General features: G+C 46.1%; 1 protein-coding gene across 1 annotated transcript; it reads right to left on the bottom strand.

Moving 5' to 3' along the window:
• Positions 1 to 14,260: 14,260 nt before the first annotated feature.
• LOC147414803 (uncharacterized) lies at positions 14,261 to 15,253 on the bottom strand. Its single transcript, XM_086471260.1, has one exon. The coding sequence runs from the start codon at positions 15,251 to 15,253 to the stop codon at positions 14,261 to 14,263; it is 993 nt and encodes a 330-aa protein (XP_086327386.1).
• Positions 15,254 to 19,905: the final 4,652 nt, after the last annotated feature.

Raw genomic sequence — 19,905 nt, 5'->3', positions numbered from 1 at the left:
AGCTTTTATACCAGTCCATCGAGTCCCAATCGAAAACCCACTGAATATGTTGGAGACACTCTTGAATTCACTGGGTTTTAACTGGACTGCAGCTGACTCGGGGGCTGAAGGAAGGAGAAATATTTTGAATATAGGGAAAGGCCAGATGGCACCAAAACAGAGCTGAGAGAAACTTTGTCAAACAATCTTTCAAAGAAAATATATTCCTATGTCAAACAAATCTAACTCAAAAGTCTCAATTTCCAGCGATAACATAGAATAAGGCAATAAACCGTGTCTTCACAAAATCAAAATGTTTGCTTCATAGTTTTTAACATAAAATGGTTATTTGCAACATTTTTATTCAAGGTGGTTTTGGGTGTTGCCATAATGTACCTTCAGTGTTCTTGTTGTAGAAGCACATACAGCAAAAGTCACAGAACATCCTTGGGGTTAAAAGGATTTTATTTAGGTTAGACCAGGCTTTTTTCCACTTAAAGTACAGTCAGCCATATCTTGTCTAGTTTTATTTACATTTACCAAGAATTCTGGGTGTCAAAGTGTAAATTGAAATATACCATTAATTAAAAGAGTTGATTAGAGTACACGACTAATACCACAAGTTACTGCTTTTAACGTAACACAAGTAGGGGGGGAAAAGAGCATATGAGTTGGTGCGTGTTGTAATTATTTTGTCCTTTTATCAACTTTAAAAAAAAAAAAAAGAAAAAGGAAAAAGGTGAATTTGGCTAGGGGTTGACAAAACTGATTTTAAGAGCATTGTGTGTATGCATCTGATGTAACTTTAGCAAATCTCTCAAGTTTGTTTTTTTTTGAGAGCAGACTTAGAAAATAGCATATGGGTTGCTTTTTCAACCACACAAAACCTGTATGAAAGACAAAATAATTACAACACCATTGGGGAAAAAAACCCCAACCTAGTTACACTGTAAAACTTTAAAAAATTCAGTTAACCGCTTAAGTAGCAAGCCTATTTCATCCAGCTGGACACAGTATTTTTTTTAGTATGTTAACTGCTATTCTTTTCTTTTGGTTGCATAAATTTGTAACACTTAAGTGTCTTGGTATGTTTAAGTAGTGTCTAAATTAGAGTATCTTAGTCTTTATTCACAGTACTTCTGTATAATGTGTAATGCACTGGACTAACTCTTGTTTACCATTCATGTAACAAAAACCAGCACATTATCTGCACTAAGCTCAAAGAATGTTGCATTTGTCTCTAGGCAGCTCTTCAATAAGATAAATGGGAAACTGAATATGGTCTGATGGTAAACAAGGGCTTTTACTGTTCTCTTCAGTGGAACTTTCTTCTTGGTCAAATTTTAACTAGTTAGTATTATATTTATATACAGGGTCTTCTTTTTCTTTACCAATGTATTTTCCTACTCATAGCTGACCAATAAATCCAATATCTGTTTCAAACCTTCTTGAAGTCTAATTCATATTTTAACTCAATTCCTAAAGCTTTTCCTGAGGAGGTGCACGTACAGCCCGAGTGAGCAAAGTGTGTTAAGGGTAAAATGGAAGCGTGTGAGAAACTTGATAATCCCAAGAAAACTTTCCTGTACTTTTGTTACTTTCTAGATCTGCAGGCCAGAAAGCTGCTTGAATCAGTTGGGTTTGGATCGCAAATGGGAGATCTGATTAGTAATGGCTCCAGAGTTTGTGGAAAACCTGTGTCCAAACCCACTCCCATTTCAACCCCTTGTCTTCCTATCTGGGCGTCTTCTGACCTTCCCAAGGCAGCCAGTAAGGTCAGTTGTCCAGGGTAGGGTCCACAGGTTTTGTCTGGGTCCTTCCTCTTCCCTCCACACCCCAGAAAGCCCAAAGCAGGCTTGGGGCCTGGCAGCGGGAAGGGATTCAAAGATTCTATTAATTTACCATGGAAGGGGAACAAAGTGAAGATTTCTTGCATCTTTTTTTTTTTTTTTTTCAGCAATGCCATTCAGTTAACTCTTGTCCTTAGTTTATTTCAATATCGCATTTTTTCTGGGGCATTTTCTTCTGTATCAGAAGTGTATGTGTAACAGTGGTGACTCTCATGTTTTATATGATGTTCCCATCACTAGCAGCAGAAAACATAAAGCATCTGAGCCCACTTGCTGTGTGAAACACTGAAGCACACGACGTATCTATCACTAGCACCCCCGCATCTCTTCAGAACACGCGTTCAGCGTGTCAGCATCGCTTTGCTTTGCTATAAAGCATCTTGTTCAGCTTTGCCATGAATATCACACGCCCCAGGGTGTTCAGCTAGTTTGTGGTTTTAAAATTTGCTGTCTTCAAGCAGTTGTGAGTCCCCAGCAGAGTGATGAGTCCATTATGGACTTCAGCAAAGATTTCTCTTCGATTCTGGCTCGCAGGTGAGATTTTAGTTCCCACCATCACATTTGCAGCTTGCCACTAGATGGTGCGTGTAACACAGGCTTGTGCGTGCAGAGAGTGAACATCTTTGAGTGCCATTCAGAACATGGGGCTTGCAGAATTATTCTTAAGAGTATTTGTGGGAATTTGGGCCCAGGAATGAACATTTTCCAGTGGCAGCAGTTGGTTTGCTAATGTCCAATTAAATGTTGGCTTTATAAATTCGGCTGTCATGATGGGAATGAAAAGGACTTACTTGGTCTTCAATGGTAAGATTATTCTAGGGCCTTCACTTGCTGTATTTAATCTACTTAATGCTATGTTTTAAAATGAGTACAGTTGTTACGTGGTTCCAAATTGGAGTTTATGAGCTCTTAAATACTATCTGCTAACCTGGCATGTAAGTACTGGGAGGTCCATCTATAGGGTAACTCCGTGACAAAATTAATGGAGAGCCTGGTGTCCTGTCCAGAGAGCAAATACGGAAAACAACAAAGGATTGAGTTAAGCTTGTGTCTTGTTGTCCTAAGCCAGGTAGGAGAAAATTTGTCTTTTCCTCAACTTGCAGTAAAATAACTACAGCTGTTTTAATATAATTGAATACAAAATCGCTCTGGCCAGACTCCAGTTACTGGTCCTTCATACACTGTGTCTACTGGATCTTCAGTGATAGTGCAAAGTTGGGTTTGTACCGTATAGGTTGGGAATTTCCCAAATCAGTGCAGGTGACTGCATGGCCTTTCTTTTCTACTGATATGGGTAGGGCAGAGGAGCCTTAAAACGTCTGGAATTGAGCCTGAAGAGAGAGGGAAGGAGGGAAAACTGAGAAGAAGGAAAGTGGAAAGGCCAAGAGTATGCAAGGTACACCAGGTGACCTTTTGGCAGAAACCATAGTTCATTAAACGTGAGTTCTCTGGTTATTTTCTTGCTTTTCATCTTCCTCTCCTAACCCAGAGGCACTAATTGTTCGCTCTAAATGTTCGCTTATTCTGTTTGCATGGAAAGCAGTAAAGCTAATTAAGCTATGGGGACCTTTGGTGCATTTGAATATTTTCTTTTTCCAAAATAAGTCTGGTATTCTCACAGGTTATCAATTTTAAAAGATAGGAAGGTATGTCCTGGTTAAATCTTCCCAGTGTGTCAGTGGACAGTATTCGTTTCTTTTAAAAATGCTAGAAGTTTATTGTAAAAAACCCATAAATTACAGAAAATAAAAACATATATGCACTCCTGCTGGGTTTTAATGAGCACAAAGATTTAAGCTTCAGGTAATTGTTCATAGCACACTTTTTTTTTTTTTTTCTCCTAGTTAGTTTAGTTTTTCTCGTTTTTTTTTTTTTTCTAGTTCAAGGCACAGACTGCTCCCTTTGGGTGCCAATAGTGAATTAACAGCAGTTTCTCCGCTGTGGCTAATAGTATTGATAGCTCTTTAGAGACTAGATTTATTTATTTAATTTACCTTCTTTTTCAAAAAATAGCGTACCAGTTAATAGTCTGCTTTTTGGCCAAGAGAGCCGTGACCTGTTTTATCTAAAGACCTGAACCATCACCAAGGTGCAGGTTAGATGGGGGAAAGCCTAGAGATGCACAAGGATTTCTTTTAACCATGTCTTCCTGTCCTACCTCTCCCAGATAAAGCAGTGGGAGAGAGGAGTGTTGGGAATTGAATACAAGTTGCTCTCATGAGCAGCGTGGGGTGAAGGGAAGCATCAAGCCTGGCAGTGTGGTATCCCCCGTGGCAGGGCTGTTGCTCCTGACACATCAGTCACTTGACGAGGCTCCACCTTTTCTTGTTTAGCTGCTCTCTGCTGTTTTCTGGGTTCTGTGGGGACATGAGCCAGGCTCGTGAGAACACCTCACCGGTTGGCATGGTTGTGTGGTGTTGGGATGCTGCGAGCCCAGTTCTTGTTAGCTGGACTCGTGCGCTCGTGGGGTGCGTATGCTGCCGTCCGTGGAAAAGCTGCTGCTGAAATCTCAGGAATATGAATTCCAGGTTACCGTGCAAAGGAAGCGGATGGACATGTTTAGTGTTTGTCTTGGTTAAAGCCTCTGAAGACTGAGCTTCCTTTGTCTCAGCATGGTTGTGAGTTTTTCAGTACATTAGAGCAACTATATTCGGTAAAAAGTCTGTGTGTATTGCCCAGAGAGAAAGGAGCAAGCCAAATATGTTTATATTTCAAGCCGCATTTTGATTTTCAGGTTCTTCGTTCGTGTGTTTATGTATTTTCATTCTTTTTGCAATGTTTTAACGCAATGTGTAGAATGGTTGAATGTTTATACTTCCTCAGCTGCTCTCTGAGAGGCTGTACCTCTGTGTTAGTGGGGGCTATTCCTGCAAACACCTGCATGTATTAAACTAGAAGTATTTCTGATGTACGTTTAGGTAATAGACTACAGGAAGGGCTGGGATTACTCTCCCTTCATCCAGGGGCCAGTGAGGGAGGAGGCAGATGAGCAAAAGGTAGAAATTGGGGTCTTGGCCCACGATGGCCAACAGGAAATTTTCCATTAACTCCAATGGGCTTTCACTGCAAACCCAAAAATTCCAGGAGCACAAAAAAAGAAGTTACCACGTGTGCATGTAGAACAAACTGTCTTCCCTGAGATCTGCCCTAACCCACAGAGCCACCGCAGGCGGGGAGGGCGAGTGTCTGACCTGCAGCCCCAAACACGGGAATTCACGTTCCACTGACCCGGGTTTAGATTGCTGGGTCCAGTCCTGAGTCTGTGCTGTGGCTGTTTTTACTTAATTAAGCTTTCACATTTGATGATGTGAAAACTGCGATTTCATCCAGTTACATCATCTTCAGTAGGGAGCCAGCTTTATGTTACGTTTGTCTTTGTATTACTCATGTCCTGCAGGAATTATTGAAATGAATAAAGAGAAAGAACCTACCCAGCGCTGCGGCATGTGCTTCTCTTTCACCACCAAGGTTCTTTGTTCTTTGCTGGCTATGAAAAATCTGACTCTATATAATTATTTTTTCTTACAGGTTTGGCTGATCTTACAAATCCTCTTGCTTCCCCTAAGTAGGAATTATTCCCGTTCTACAGAAAGCAAAAATAACTCAAAAAGACAGTAACTTGCTGAAGGTCCTGGGTGTCCGGATTGCGGAACGGATGATGCCTGCAGTCCTTGGTGGTTTCTGCTCCCTCGTGTCCTGCACATGAGCGTCACCTCCCGGGAGCCGAAGCATGCGGCGGGAGCGTAACGAGGGTGCCGTTGCTCTGCAGGCAGGTAGATCAACTGGCATGAGAGTCCAGAGCTGTGGCCATGTCCTGCCTGGAGTAACCCTCCAGAGCACGTTGAGCAACATGTCTTCAGGCTGTGGGGAGGGGTTGGTCCCCTCCTCTGTCCCCAGTGGGACAAAAGCCTGTGGTGCAGCGTATTGTTTTCATAGCGGTTTTGAAAATACTGCACTGCTGGCATGGAACACTTTGTACTGAAAGCAGGGGCTCCTTAAATATGTCTGCAAAGGCCCTGATCCATAAAGTCTGTGTTGTTGAAGTACAACGGGGCTGAAACAGCTCGGGAGCTAGTGCGAATCTGTGACCAGGGTGTGAGTGCTTGTACCAGGAGCAGTAAAATCTTACAGTCCAACTGTTTGATTATGACTCAAGCAACAAACACTTTTCCAGAAAACAAACAAATAAACAAAACAAAAAACATGTGACAAACTGTTGTGTTAATATAGCCCTTGATGCTGTTAGTGAGAAAGGAAAGAATTCTAATAAAGCCTAATTAGAGAATTCTGGTAGCTGGGTCCTCACAGCCCCACCATATTTGAGTCTGACAAAGTTGTGACAGATTGTATTAAGTATTGCTACTCCTGGTAGAGCAGGCAGTAAGGAAAACAAAAACACAATGTAATTTTGCAAAACATTTTGAATTTCATTTTGAAATGAAATTGCTAGAATTGACCAAATGGCATTGGATACAACAGAATTTGGTGGGGAAGTTTTGGGGAGAGTTTGTTTCCTTGGCAATTTCAGCAGCAGTTGTTTTCATTCTTATTTTCAAATACCAAAATTTCGAAGGCAATGGGCAGCCCAAATTTCTGCCAAGCCTAACGGGATGATATTTAAATGTTGGCATGTTTGCTTTTCTGTCCCATATTGTTTCCAATGGCCTATAGGAAGAAGGTTTTGTCTTTGGGCACAGAATCCAGAGATTTCTGCTGCCTGTCTGAGATTACCAGGTAATTTTCTGTTGCCAGCATTAGCCTTAGCGAGACATTTGTGTCAGAATCCCTTTGTTGAAGACAGTGAAATTTAATGAAGTGAACTGATGAGCTTGGAGCAGGTTGCACTGCCCTTGCTGTCACATGCAATGTGTCATGCCTTCGGGCCAATTGTGCCAGGAGCGTTTTTATGGTGTCAGAAAAATGTGCAAAGACTATAGATTTTTGTCAGCATCTTTCTAATGAAAAAGAAAATTTTGGAAAAGCTTATACTGGGCGCCCCAGCTGCCAGCTACTACCTCCATGGAGCAGCTAGTGTGTATCTGCCTGCCTGGAGAGTGAAGTCTGTGTTTCACTGAGGATTTTGCTTCTTTGCTTACTTGCAGCAAGATCCTATTTCTTTTCCTCTCTTTGGCGGTAGAAAGCATTGCTCCCATTATCCCCTCAACACTTCCCTATGATAATGCTAGTGTTAGCTTTTGGATTCACCTATTACCCCTGCATGATTTTCTGGTTGATGCTATCCTACAGTTAAATAATTAATTTGGTTAATTATGCTTAGAAAAGGGTTTCAGGGTGGAGACCCAACAGGCTTGTCTGCAGCTGGTTTATTGTGCAGCTCATTCTCGTATTGAGAAATCATTTGATCTGAAGCTCAGAGGCAGCAGAGAAGGTAAAACATCCATTTCTTATCTTTAAAATTATGAGGGAAGGGTTTCACCACACGCTGTAGCATGGGCCAGTCGTCACTGTGGCTCTCGGGGACTTCCTAAAGCAGGCAATGCTTTATTATTCTAAGGCAAGAGAAGATGCTTTGCAATACATCCTGCTATTTGCTCGTTGCTATAAAAAGATTGGGAAGGGGAGGTGGGGAGGAATCTGTCTTAAATCCAGCTGGTACCAGCTCAGCCCTTCAGGGAAGCACAACGCTTAATTTCTCTTGTATTTCTTTGACCCAGTTAGCATTGCTCAAACGTTCCTGATCACAGGACTGTCTAATCCTCTCTTGAATCCTGCTAAATTTTATCTTGTTGACATCCTGCAGCAATTAATTCCAGGAGCCGACCCTGCACAGCAAGAAGGCCTGGTGCTTTCTCTCTGAGTCCTCTACTTTTCACTTTCCATCTGTGTACCCTTGTTCAAACAAACAGGTTTTGAGCAGGGGCAGTGCTTTGCGTGTACATTGCAGCAGTGGCACTGTGGGTATTTCAGGATGTGCTGGGGCTGAGCCAGGCCCGGGAACAGCAGCAGAGCCCCAGCTGCAGTTTCTCCAGCTCATCCTTACCTGCTCTTCCTGGGCAGGACCAGAAACTTGTTTTGCCGTCACTACCAAATTGCTGCCAACTGCAGTGTCAGCTGCTCAGGCATCCGTCTGGCCTTAAACTGGTGTCCTGAGTAGGACCTGGATATTTCTGGATTCAAAACTGGGCATGATCACGCCTGTGCTTATGTTTGGTTGCCCTAAAGACCAGGAATGTTGATGACAAACAGCCCTGGCTCTGCTATGAGCAAGGACCATGCACAGGTTCCTTTGTTCTTCCTGCAAATCAACCTGGATCTGAAGCACCCAGCTAATCTCACTAATGAGGTTTGAACGGCTCATAGGCTCAGCAAGCCGGGGACAGCCGCTCTCTGTGCATTTGCACAGCACCCAGCTGAGCAGGATCCGATGGGCAGTTGCCGTTACTAACCCATGAGGGCCGTCTGTGAGCAAACATCACAATTTTCTCTGTGCAGTTCGATGCTTCTGTAGCATGAGCTGAGGGGGGAACGTGAAGAGTGTCTTGACCAAAGTTGGTATTTCTCGTGTAATGGCTTTGAGCCTGGACACTCGAGATGTGGCATCTCTCTTTTCTGAAGCTGAGCCACGAGCCAGGTTAGCTCCACCTGATGCTCCATCGTGAGCTGGAAAGATACAAAACTTGCAGCCCAGCGCTGCTGGTATAAACCAGAGACTGTTTTCTCTCCTATATACTTGTGACGAAGGGAAAAATAACAAAACATTCAGCTAAACTCAGCTGATTGTAGATGTCATATTCCACCTCTTCAGATGAGATGTGACAGGCTCCCTGCTGCCTAGTTCTGCTTTCACCTTGCATGATCACCCTGCTTTGCAGAACACAGACTTGCTGATCGCAGAGGGGAAAAGCCCCTGCAAGTTGTGTGAAGTTCAGGCAGATAAAATGTTGTGGTTAACACAGTTTTTGCTAAGCTCACAGCAGGCTGATGGGCTTCCAGCTAGATTAATTTAAAAGCAAAGACAAGAAATGGTTGACAAAATGCTAATGCACACAAATAAATAAAGTAATAATTTGATTTCCCTCATCAGCTGCTATGAGAAATCTGTGCTTTAAATGCAGCAGAAAATTATTCTCATTACAAGTCCATTCCAAAGCACTTACAGGCTCCCTTTGATTTTAAATGGCATTTGGTCAAACATCATGTAGCAACTAGATGGTGTTCCAAATATGCCCAGTTTTTCTGCAGTCCTCGGAAGTGTTGCCTCCAGGAGCATTAATTCCAGGAAGGCTGTGATTGCCAAGAACATTATGTCTGTGTTTACACAACATGTATTTTGCATCAGCTTTAGCTCGTGCCGGGCAAATTAAATCATACTTGAGAATCCCAGAGCATGGGAAAAGGCCACGAGCCCAAGATGTGGTGCTTCAGGAGCCACCACTGGTGTCAACTATGGCCCACATAAGTGGTGCCAGCCACAAAAACATGTGGGCTCTGGTGAGCATGGCAGAGAGCTGTGCTTGAACGATCTGACTCTTCAAACACAAGCAGAAAAGCCTTCAACCATCCTTTTGGATCACTCTTCTGCCTATGGCTACAGCTGCAACTGCAAACATGAAACACTTTGCTATTAATCATGTTGCTGATAAGACATATGAGGTTTTCATTCAAAGCAAAGGGATTCCTGCTTAGTCACTAAATGCAGTTTAACTTCATTGTACACCATTTATCGTTACTCTCCACTTAGGAAGGCTCAAAGTTAATTAAAATATGCCCTCAACGAGCAATTAAGCCCAACTGCAGGTGCTTCAGGGCACGGAGAATGCCTGATGCACTATCCCCAAAGCCCCCGCTTTAAGCAGAGGGACCCTGTGTTCTGCCTCGGGCTCAGGTCTGATCCCCTTAAATTAGGCCCCATGTTTTCTCTTGGAGTTTTAAGATTTGGATTTTTTTTTCTTAAAACAAAAATAGCTGCTTTTATCTTAACTTCAGAGCTGAAGACGTTTTTAGAAACTGGTTTTGCTAACCTCACTCACACACCTCCTGCATCCACCTGTTTGTGTGCAGCCCTTAAATCTGCTCCAGCTTGTTTCTGGTCATTATGATCCCTCACTGAGAGAGACCCGTTTGTGACCTATCCCTGTCTGTAACCACGTTGCACTGGCTCATATTTTCGTTTCTGATCAACATCTGTCTGCCTGGCTGTCCGTGTTGGCACACGACGGCCCCTGCTGCTGCCGATGTGCTGTGGCTGCTGTAGGAGCTTCTGAGCTGCTTCTGCGTTGCACAGGCCAGTCACCAAATCTCATTAGCGAGGCTCACAGAGCCCTTCCTTCCTCGCCTTTGGCTTGAGCTGATCAGTACCTTTGTCATTTAAAAGACAAGCATTTGGAAAGGAGGAAAGAGAGGGGCAGTTTTGTTTCTCTGGGTTGTAAATTCTGCTTGTGATTTTCTGTGTCCAAATGCATTTATTGTTTGCAGCGGTAAAAGGCTGCATGATCATGCAGGCAAAATTGCACGTTAGCCCGTAGATTGCTTGTGAACTGGTTGCGAAGGCTGAGACTGAAAGCTGCCGGTGGGATTTGGATACCAATTCCCCATTCAAATTAATCCAAATCCCTTCAGCAGTTCTGATGATCTCAATAAATGAGATTTTTTCTGCCAGTGACTTCAAATACAGAGCCTGTCATGAGATTGGCCATGGAAGCAGCACGGCTTTTATCTCACTCTGTGACCTAAATTCCTAGATAAGGTTTTCTTTCTTGTCTGGGAGCGTTTCTGAACAGGCTGTGACTTCTGCAGGTTTATCCTGACTGATGAGTCCTCAGCTGCTGTTTTGTGTAGAGGAAAACACAGGGTGGAGCATCTCCCGATGGCTCCCAGTATATCTCCATGGGGCAGTATGGTCACTGAAGTGGGGGAACAGGGAGTCTATACTATACATCCAAATGCATCCCATTTCTTCCTCTCTGGTAGGACTGCAGCCTCCCTCGGCAGCTCTCGGTCACCTCCTGGAGAGCCCGTGGTGGCAGGGGAGCAGCGGGGCTGTTACAGCAGTCGACGCCGGCAGCGCTGGGGCAAAGGGGCTACCTCGCACCCCGGCTCCCCACTGAGCCAGCCCAAAACGTGTCCATGGGAGGTGGATGATGTTGTACGGCTGCAAAACTGCCTTAACCCAGGAACTTGCAGTATTTAATTGCCCAGTGATTTTGTGGGGGCTGATGTGCTCTTTTCCAACAGAGGTGATGGTGAAGAAGGTGAAGGCTGTGCTTTTCAAAACAGGATTCATCTGAATCTGAAGGGTGGCTGAATCCCTCCTTATCTGCTGTCTCTCTCCAATGTAAACCAGGTTTCCTTTTGTCACCTCTGTCACAGCCTTTACTGCACAGCTGGAACCTCGTAAGACCCCGGCATCCCCCTCCTGCTGGGAGCTGCCCGACTCGCAGGCACCATGGGCCCCATGTGTCCCTCCTCTCACCCTGCTGCCTTGTCACTCTTGTGACTCTAATTTGCCTGTGCCTCTGTTTGTCGCCTGTCTTTGCTGCACCCCAGCAGCTTTGGCTCCTCTCGCAAAACCCAGTTGCTTGAGTTGAACCTCAGTTTTCACTAAAGAAAAAGTACGCTCCAGAAAAAGCCAATTCACTCCAAATCTTCATCCCTCCAAGCCTTGCTGTACCTGACACCAAACACCTTGTGCTCCATGGGCACGTAACAGCCTGCTGCTGAGCAAACCTGGAGCTGCTGCTGTGTTTACAAACGCCCCCCAGCACTGAGCCCAACCCTCCCATTCACCCCAGCCCTGCAGACCACGGCACTGCTCCCTGTCCTGCGTGGGAGGAGATGGGGGCTTTTCCCAGGGCACCCTCAGTTGCAGCTCTAACCCACTCCTGCCTCTCTTTGCTCTCAGGATTGCGATACTTGCAGAGCCAGGAGCAGCAGGAACGGCTGAGCTGTGAGCCATGTAGCTGGGCTCTCCTCTGGGCACGTCACATCAGTGCTCCAGTCCCTGCTCGCAGGTTTTAGATCTCTAGGGAGTCTGCTGGAAAAGTTGATGGGTTTCAGGGTTTTAGAGACTCACAGGATTATGTGGTAGCTGAGAAGGCATCACAGTGTTGGGCATCAGCTGCCGAAGGGGTGAGGTGTGAATGCCCTTTAGTGCCTCTGACATGAGGATGAATCTTTTAGCTACAGCACTTGTGCCAGGGGGACCCACTGACACACAGCTTGGCTGGTTTTAAGGGAAGCAGTTGCCTAGTTCATGGGCACGAAAGGCCTGACCCTGACAAGGCAGAGAAGCTTTGCAAGGCATTCAATGTGTGGGGAAAGAGGCCAGGTGCTGGCTCTGTTGGTGACTTGGTGGGGTGAGAAGGCGTTTGGGTGGTGCATCACAAGCCCATGTGCTGTGGGCCAGCCCTGCGCTGAGAATAGTCACCCATGGTTCTGCAGTAATGGAAACAGCAACCTGATGTAATGGTTTTATTTGTTTTCTCTGTCAAAAGCAGTGATACATGCAGTTGGCGCAAGACTTGCTAGGCATTAGTGTCATAAATATTCACACGGGGAGAAATTAAAAAGTCCGCAGGGCAGTGAAGACAAGCATCACTTAAGTCCCAGCCTTAACCTGAGAAGGAAGGGAAAGAGGTGGAGGAGGCAGAGCAGGCTGGCACCTCCCTGATTCAACTCTGTCCATCAGCTCTAATAAATGCTGGAGCCACCTTCACTTTTGTTCTTGCTGTGTGGTTAGTTCAAAAATGAAGATGAGAAGCAGTTCAGCTCCATAGCGCTAATGAGTTTCAACAAGAGCAAAAATATTTGAGGAAACAGGCATGAGAATGAGAAGCTCAAATATGCTCACCTTTTGATCCTTGAGCATACTTATACTCATGTTGGTACCGAGCAGAAGTTGCCTTCTGATTTGATCTGCTCGAGGCTGGTTTAGAAACCGCTTGTGAGCATTTTTATAATTGCAGCTTTCCAACGGTATTCCCCATCTTAGCTGTTGTTGAACAAACAGCCTGGTCCCTACGCTCTCCTCTGTGCCTAGTAGTAGTAATAATAATTAGGCTAGTATTGCTTTGCAGTTTTCTCACCTACTTCTCTTGGCTGGCTACGGAGAGTGCTGTACCAGGCGCAGGTACATGAGGTTGCTCTGACTGTAGGAGAAAGCGCCGACGAGAGAGTTTCCCTGGACGGAGAAGTCTCCGTGCAGCAGCCAGGGATGACCTGGGTGTGTGCTCACCACACCACGCCGGGATCTTACAGCAAAGCGGGAATGTTTCTCTTCCTACAGACATCCCATGTAGCATTAACATCAATGAATTCTTTTATACATGCTGTGTGCTGGATGGTCGTAACCTGCACATGTGTTTTTTTCATGTTTCACCCTCACACCACCAGGCTAAGCACAGTCAGCATCGTTAGCATGGCCAGGTAGGTGAGAATACAGAAGCACAGATATGAAGTGAAACCCAGAAATTACTATTTTACATTCAGGTCCTGTGAACGTCAGCCCAGCATCCCCAGGCTGCCCCTCAGCCAAAGCTGCTGCTCTTGTCATGCCACTGAGCTTGCAGAGCTCTGCACGAGCTCGTGGCGCTCCTGCACCCAAGCAGCAAACTCTGTGGGTGCCCACGGTGTGCAGCCTGGCTGGTGCAGGTGCAACAGTGCAGAGACCAGCATGATATCTGGGGGTTTTACAGCTGACATCGCAGGTTGTTACAGCCCCAGGGCAGCCACAGCACTGGCACAGCAATGCCCACCCAGGGCTCCTGACTCCCCTCCTGCCAAGGGTAAGTCAGGGAGTAAAGGTAACAGCGTTGTGCCAGGGTAAGCAACAGGAAAATCCCCGCCCAGAGGAGTTGTAATATTCTCCATGTTGCTCTCTAGCAAATCTTCATTAAAGGCTTCTTACAATTTTTAAAAAAATATTTCCTTGTGCTACTGCACTAACAGGTGACCAGACTAACAGTGGCGTCCTGGTGTAGACGCAGTGATCTATAATGAGTCTCCTAGTAACTGTGTATGTCAGAGAGAGCACATTTAGTACTGTCCAAGCATAGGTCAAAATGTTCCTTTCAGAATACCTGTACCCAAGTGTGAGTAGCATCTGGCTGTTTGGCATTTGCTGGGAAACACCAGTAGTTTGATGTTCCTGCAGATTGTTTCTCCTCCGGAGCAGATGGGGCTGGTACTCTCTCCAGCTCTTCTTCATGCTCAGGGCAGTTCTAGGCAATATGCGAGGGAGATGCTTTATGAACTGTTGCCTTTCCAAAATGACAACTAGTTGCTGTTTCCGTAGTGGATGAGACTGTGAATTGTCCCTTTGCCCGCTGATGAGGGATATGATGGGTCACAAAAGTCTGCCTGACTTGCATGCGTGTTCAAGCCATGTTTTCTGTGTAAGAACTCCAGGGAGAGCTTCTAGAGCACAGGGTGGTTTTATCTTGTGAATAAAATCATTCTGAGCAGCTACTTCTTCACACTTCAGCAATGGCTGGGAGCAAACAAGCTTTTACTTTTGCTTCTTTCCAGGTGCATCTGTGCTCTGAAATCCAGTTATGGATCATGGCTTTTTTACGTACCTGGAAGCGCTCAGAGTATCTCTGCTTAGTGGGAACATCACCCACTACATTTTTGTCGCAGTGAGAAGTTTCTCTCCCTTCTTTTTCACTGGTGCCTGCTGTATTGAATAAGTAACTCTGCTTTCTTACGGAGCAGCGCAAGACTGGGTTTCCTAGCAGCTTCCCTCTGGCTGAGGATGGCGGCAGCTCTTCACCAGTAACGAACATGGGGCTGTTTTCTTTCTGACTGTGGTTATTCCCTAAAACTGCTCCCTCGTCTCTTCTGAGATACTTCAGCCCTGAGCAGACCACTTCTTTCTGCACTGGTCTTGGGGAAGGAAGCCTTGGAAAACCAAACACTGCCGGAAAATTGTGTTTCCCTGTGGCTTTTTCTTTCATGATTGGGGGATGAAGTTCGCTGTTTGAGGTGGAAGAGCTGCACTGAGAATAACCAGTGCTGGAGCTTTTACCGTATGAAGAAGCCTTGGAGGAGCAGAGCTTTCCTGCACAGGTGTAAATCTGTGCCAGGGGGTCCTCTCTGGACCAGAAGTCGGCTTCTGCAGGCGTGACTTTTCCCGGTGGCACCATATTTGAAAGGAAATTGGTCAATTTACACTTTGACATTTCCTGCTGTGTCTTCCCAAGGGATGCAGACCATGACACGTCTTCAAGGGTCTTCAGGGTCTTTCTCTCCTGACCTTTACGGCTACTTTCAGGAAGGCCCGGGAAGGTGGGTCTGGCGAGGTGGCAGATGGATTGAATGTAATCATCGCTGGAATATGAGTCTGGCCTGGCTGCAGTGCTTCCAGTGTGCTTCAGGCTGCTGGTTGAATCTTCCATCACTTCCTCGTGGGTCTCGCATATAGTTGGGAGAGGCTTTGAAAGACTCAATCTTATCCGGGGTGCCATGGCTGCAAAGAACAAACCAGACATGATCAGCACAGGAAATCCAGCTGCAGTAAAGAAATTCTGGGCTTGTTTCTATAAAGTGCATCCTATCTGAGTCACCTGATGTTCCCTTGTGGCATCCAGTGGGGTTTACAGAAACTGCATTTTACAAGTTTGCTGGCAGTGCTTTTGTATCTGTGGCTTCGTAAAGAGCCCGTATATACAAAAAATGCCAAGTGATTAAGTGCAGTAGAAAACAAAAGGTTCATTTAAGGGATCAGCGAATGTGCTCCCTTCTGATCCAATGCAAGGGGCCAGCAGCTGAAGCAGTGTGGGGGGTGCAGGAGCACTAGCTTGTCTCAGGGGGACAAACCACTCTCCCTATTTAATACTCCACTGGCCTGTTCGCTGTAACAAGGCTCTGGCTTCGCGTTGTGTCCGAACAGGCAAGAGCTGATCTCAATAGGAGAGGTGCTGACCTGTCCCTGTGGGAAGCATCACGTAAGTAAAATGACTTTACAGCTGATCTCTTCTAGAAGCTGTAGGTGATAATGTGCAAACATGTTCATTTTTGCCTCTGCCAGTGGTTCATAAATGTAGTTATGGAGTGCTAGATCCTTCCCTGAATGCTCATGTGGAGTCAGAGGGATTTAATTCATGTCCTTTATATTCAAATAGTTATCCTCAACTCTTTTCAGGATGGATTTCCATCAAACTGCTCCCACTCATGAGATAAACTTTTTTTTTACTAATATTTTGTGTGACAGTGTTTGCTAACTATACTGTTTTGGTGGGGGTTTAGGGTTTTTTTTGGGGTTTTTCCCTTCTCAAAATACTCTCTCCTGTGCTTTGCTTACCTCCCTTTCTGGCAGAAATGACCACATAGCCTGGATTAATTTTTTTTTTTTTTTTTACTATCCTCCCCAGTGGAATTTTTATGTGAATAGTCTGCCAACACAATATAGCTTTGTTGTATAATTAAGCACAAAAGTGCTATGCTAGCTATTTTAATGCCTTGCTTGTCATTGCTGGAAATAAATCTTGCTTTGTTGAACCTCCCCGCAAAACTGCGGTCACATATAGAGTGCAGGCGAGCAGCTCGTGCCGAGGCCAGGGTGGGGCTTGTGGGGTGTCCATCCCTCCCTGAGCTGCTGCTGGCTTTTACTGGTTTTCATCTCAGGTGCTCCCGGTAAAGGCAGCCAAGCTGGGATTTGCTGAACTGAGAGCAGGAGATGCTGGTTTAAAACCTGACGGCCTTTTTATTTCCCTTTCTTTATTCTGTCTGCTCCTTTCTTCTCATTTCTTTAAGCATTAAGAAGGCAGCTCGCTCCTCCGCCATCCCTCCCACCACTTGCCCGAGCTCAGCAGTGCCATGAGCTGGGCCTGCTCTGACCCCAGCGCCGGGGAGGGCAGCCGGGTGCTTCAGCTAATGGGCACGGGCATGTCGCGTTAATTTATGATCGTGCTAATCATTAACTGAGTCCTGTTAACGTGCCTGTCCTCCAGAAGGAAATAAAATTACCTATTGACAGTAAAACTCTTCCGATGGGATGGATCGGGTCCAGCCTGGATGCGATCCCCTTCGCTGCGGGCACTGCTCCTGCATGGCCCTGCTCCATGCCCAGGTCACCTTCCCACCTGCCCACTGGCACCCAGCAGCCCCCAGAGAGCACAAACCCCCCTGCCCTACAGCTTCCCCTCCCAGCCACGCCTGGAGCATCGCCCACCCTGGGTCCTTCCCAGCAAGACCCAGGGCACAGCCTGTGTCTGGACCCCAGCTTTTGCAACGCCCTCCCCTTACCTGCGCTGCTGCCTGCTGCGGAGGGACGGGCGGCTTTCGGCTCCCACGTCTCTCCCCTGCTCTTGCTCTCTCTCTCTCTCTCTCTCTCTCCCTGTTTTCAGCACAGAATATGTGCTGCCTAAAACTAAGCGGTGCATCAGGCTCCCTGCCTCCAGTCAGCTGATTCAGCTGCCTGTTTTGTTGCTGTTGCTAAATATAGCCTGCTGGCTGCCTGCCCTGCTGGAGAGCCCATGTCTGACAGATGCCGTGTAGCATCGGGACAGCAAATGGGCACCAGGGAGCCAGGGCCATCCTGTCCCCAGCGGCACGGTCCATGACAAATCCCTGCTGCTCCACTGCCTTATTAGATTTCCCCACGCGAATTGTGAGTGCGGTGCCGTGGTCGTGCTGCCAGAGGGGCTGCCTGTGCTCTGAGTGTGTGAAAAGAGGAGCCGTGGTACCATCGTATTTCATTGCTGAAAGGGGCGTCCTTAGATTTTGGGCTGCTTTTGCTCCTTCTCCCCCTTATTTCATGAGCAAATTCGTGCCACTTTGCCAGGTTTGCCCAAGAGAGCTGGGGGTGCTGGCAGCATCATTATCGCTGCTCTCCTCCCTCCCTGCTCTCAGTTTTCCACTGAGCCGTACAACCACCACGGCACTGGCAGCCTTGTCCCTCCCTGGGCTCTGTCCCTCTAACCCCATCTCCCCGCTGCCCCCAGCATCGCCCCCATTTGTGTTTTGCTGAGCTGGCGCCCGCCGAGCGAGACCACAAAAGGGCATTGTGGCAAATTGCTTTGCCAGGAGGACCGGTGGTGTCCAACCTTGTGGGTCTCTGGGCAGCAGGGATTTGCCTTTGTTTTCTGGCTTGTCAACATGCTGCAAACTGATCGCAATTCTAGCGCAACTCCAGTATCCCTCTCGTAGCCTCTCTTGCAGCTTCATGTTGGGTGGGGAGTCGAACAGTTATTTTGCAGCAGAATCTTTCTTCTGCTTTTGTTTCCCACTACTGTCCTCAGAGGGAGCCTCGATAGCTGCTCCTTGTCACTGGGGAATAGCCACGCTGCACAACATCGCTGCATGCCCAAGGCCAGAGAGCGTGACTGCATTTCTGAACTTTGCTGCTCCCCACACCACCTGTCCTGAGCTGCTGGGAGGGATGGAGAGAAAAGCAGGAATCCTAGACCAAAAATCACTGCTTTAGTTTTAATGCAAATATTCTGTGTTACCAGCATTCAGGCTGGAACTGGCTTTGACTGCTGATTTGGTCACCCAAGCCCACGTACATCATCCAGGTTCTTTCTTTATCTCCAGTGGAAAGAAATAAGCAGCTCAAAAGACTTGTCCATCCCTTCAGGATATGGTTCAAAGCAGAGATTATTTGCTTTCTGGAAATAGCAATTGCTTAGCTTTTAAATACAAAAGGTATGCAAGCTTAAGGTGTTTGTCTGCACATCTGATCCCAAGCAGCTGAAGCTAGCTGAAATGACCCTTAACCTGCATGCGTTAAATTTGCTAACAGCAATGATCAGCTGGGTTCATGCTGTAGTAACAACTTAGAGCTTAGTTTTCTTCTTCTTGCTTGCAGGCACCATAATTACCATCAAATAGACTAAAAATACCCTCAGACCCCAGGTACTCTAAGCAGCTGCATTCTAAAGCTTGGGAAAGCCATTTCATGAGAAAAATCACTGATCTGAAAAAAAAATTTCCGCATGTGCAGATGTGCATGGATACATTCTCTTTATAAAACTCTTCAGGATCACCCCCCTCCCCTGGAAAGTCCCTCCTCCCGACTGGAGATGCCTCCTTCTCAAAGGCTCTGTGGTCTGATGGAGCAGGCAGAACCAGGGCCGTGCAAGGCACCAGGCTGGCCACGGCCACCCCACCTGGGTCGGCAGCAGCTCCAACAGCAGCTGAATTAGGCTCAGGGTTGGGTTTTCAGGTGTCTAACAGGGTCAGGGCCCCTCCTAAAGCTTTTCCATATCGTCGTCCCTCTGCGTGGGTTTGGTGGTGTCCGGTGGGATGTGGCAGCCTCCCCTGGGAGGACAGGGCTGTGGAGACCTCGCACCCTGCACTGAGAAGCTGCCCAAGAGCCTCTAAAGTGACCAAGATCCTCACAAAATGTGGTTAGGTAAAGCAATTCTTTATGAAACTGCACTAAAAACATGGGTTTGCAATAAAAAATCCCTTCTAGCTACTGAAATTAGGTTTTTCCAGGCATCTGGTGTTACTGTAGGCAAAATCACATTTATTCCAACCACTTTTGTTGAAATTACTCACATAAGCCCATTGTAAATGATTTCTTCTCTATCATCTTTTACATTCTGGATGATTAAAATATAAATTTAAAAATACCAGATATAGCTTAAAAAGTAGCTATCATTAACCAAACATAATTGCCAGCAATATCTCTTTTTTTTTTTTTTTTTACCTCAACCACATCCATTTCGTTTCCTCTTTCAAAGCGGTTGCTCAAAAAAACGTTAATTAAAACAAAAAGATGCACCTTTGAACACTTGTTTGTCTCTTTGCAAAACTGCTGTAGATTTCTTCCAAGCACTTCTGGGGACGGCTCTGGTTTAACCATCCTGATCTCCTGTACTTATGCTCCCCCGAGAGAGCGCGGTGAATCAGCGTTCCTGAGAGCATGAAAACCGTAACCAAACGGGGTTGAAATAGCAAAAGAAAACGATGCCCAAGCTGCCGAGGAAAACACGAGTTAGTTCTGCAATGCTTGGTTGAGTGTCTGAGATCTAAACGTTGTAGAGGTTTTTTTTTTTTGTTTGGCTTTCTGTTTGTCGGCTTTTTTTTTCTTTTTTTTTGGAATGCTGCCCATGCTGGGGAAAGCCTTGTGTTCAAACAGCTTAGCGGAGCTGCGCAAGTGTAACAGGCA

Source organism: Leptosomus discolor, chromosome 10 (genome assembly GCF_034619465.1).
Source record: "Leptosomus discolor isolate bLepDis1 chromosome 10, bLepDis1.hap2, whole genome shotgun sequence".
Lineage (NCBI taxonomy): Eukaryota > Metazoa > Chordata > Aves > Leptosomiformes > Leptosomidae > Leptosomus > Leptosomus discolor.
The sequence above is the reverse complement of the archived record's forward strand: the minus strand, read 5'-3'. Positions and strand labels throughout refer to the sequence as shown.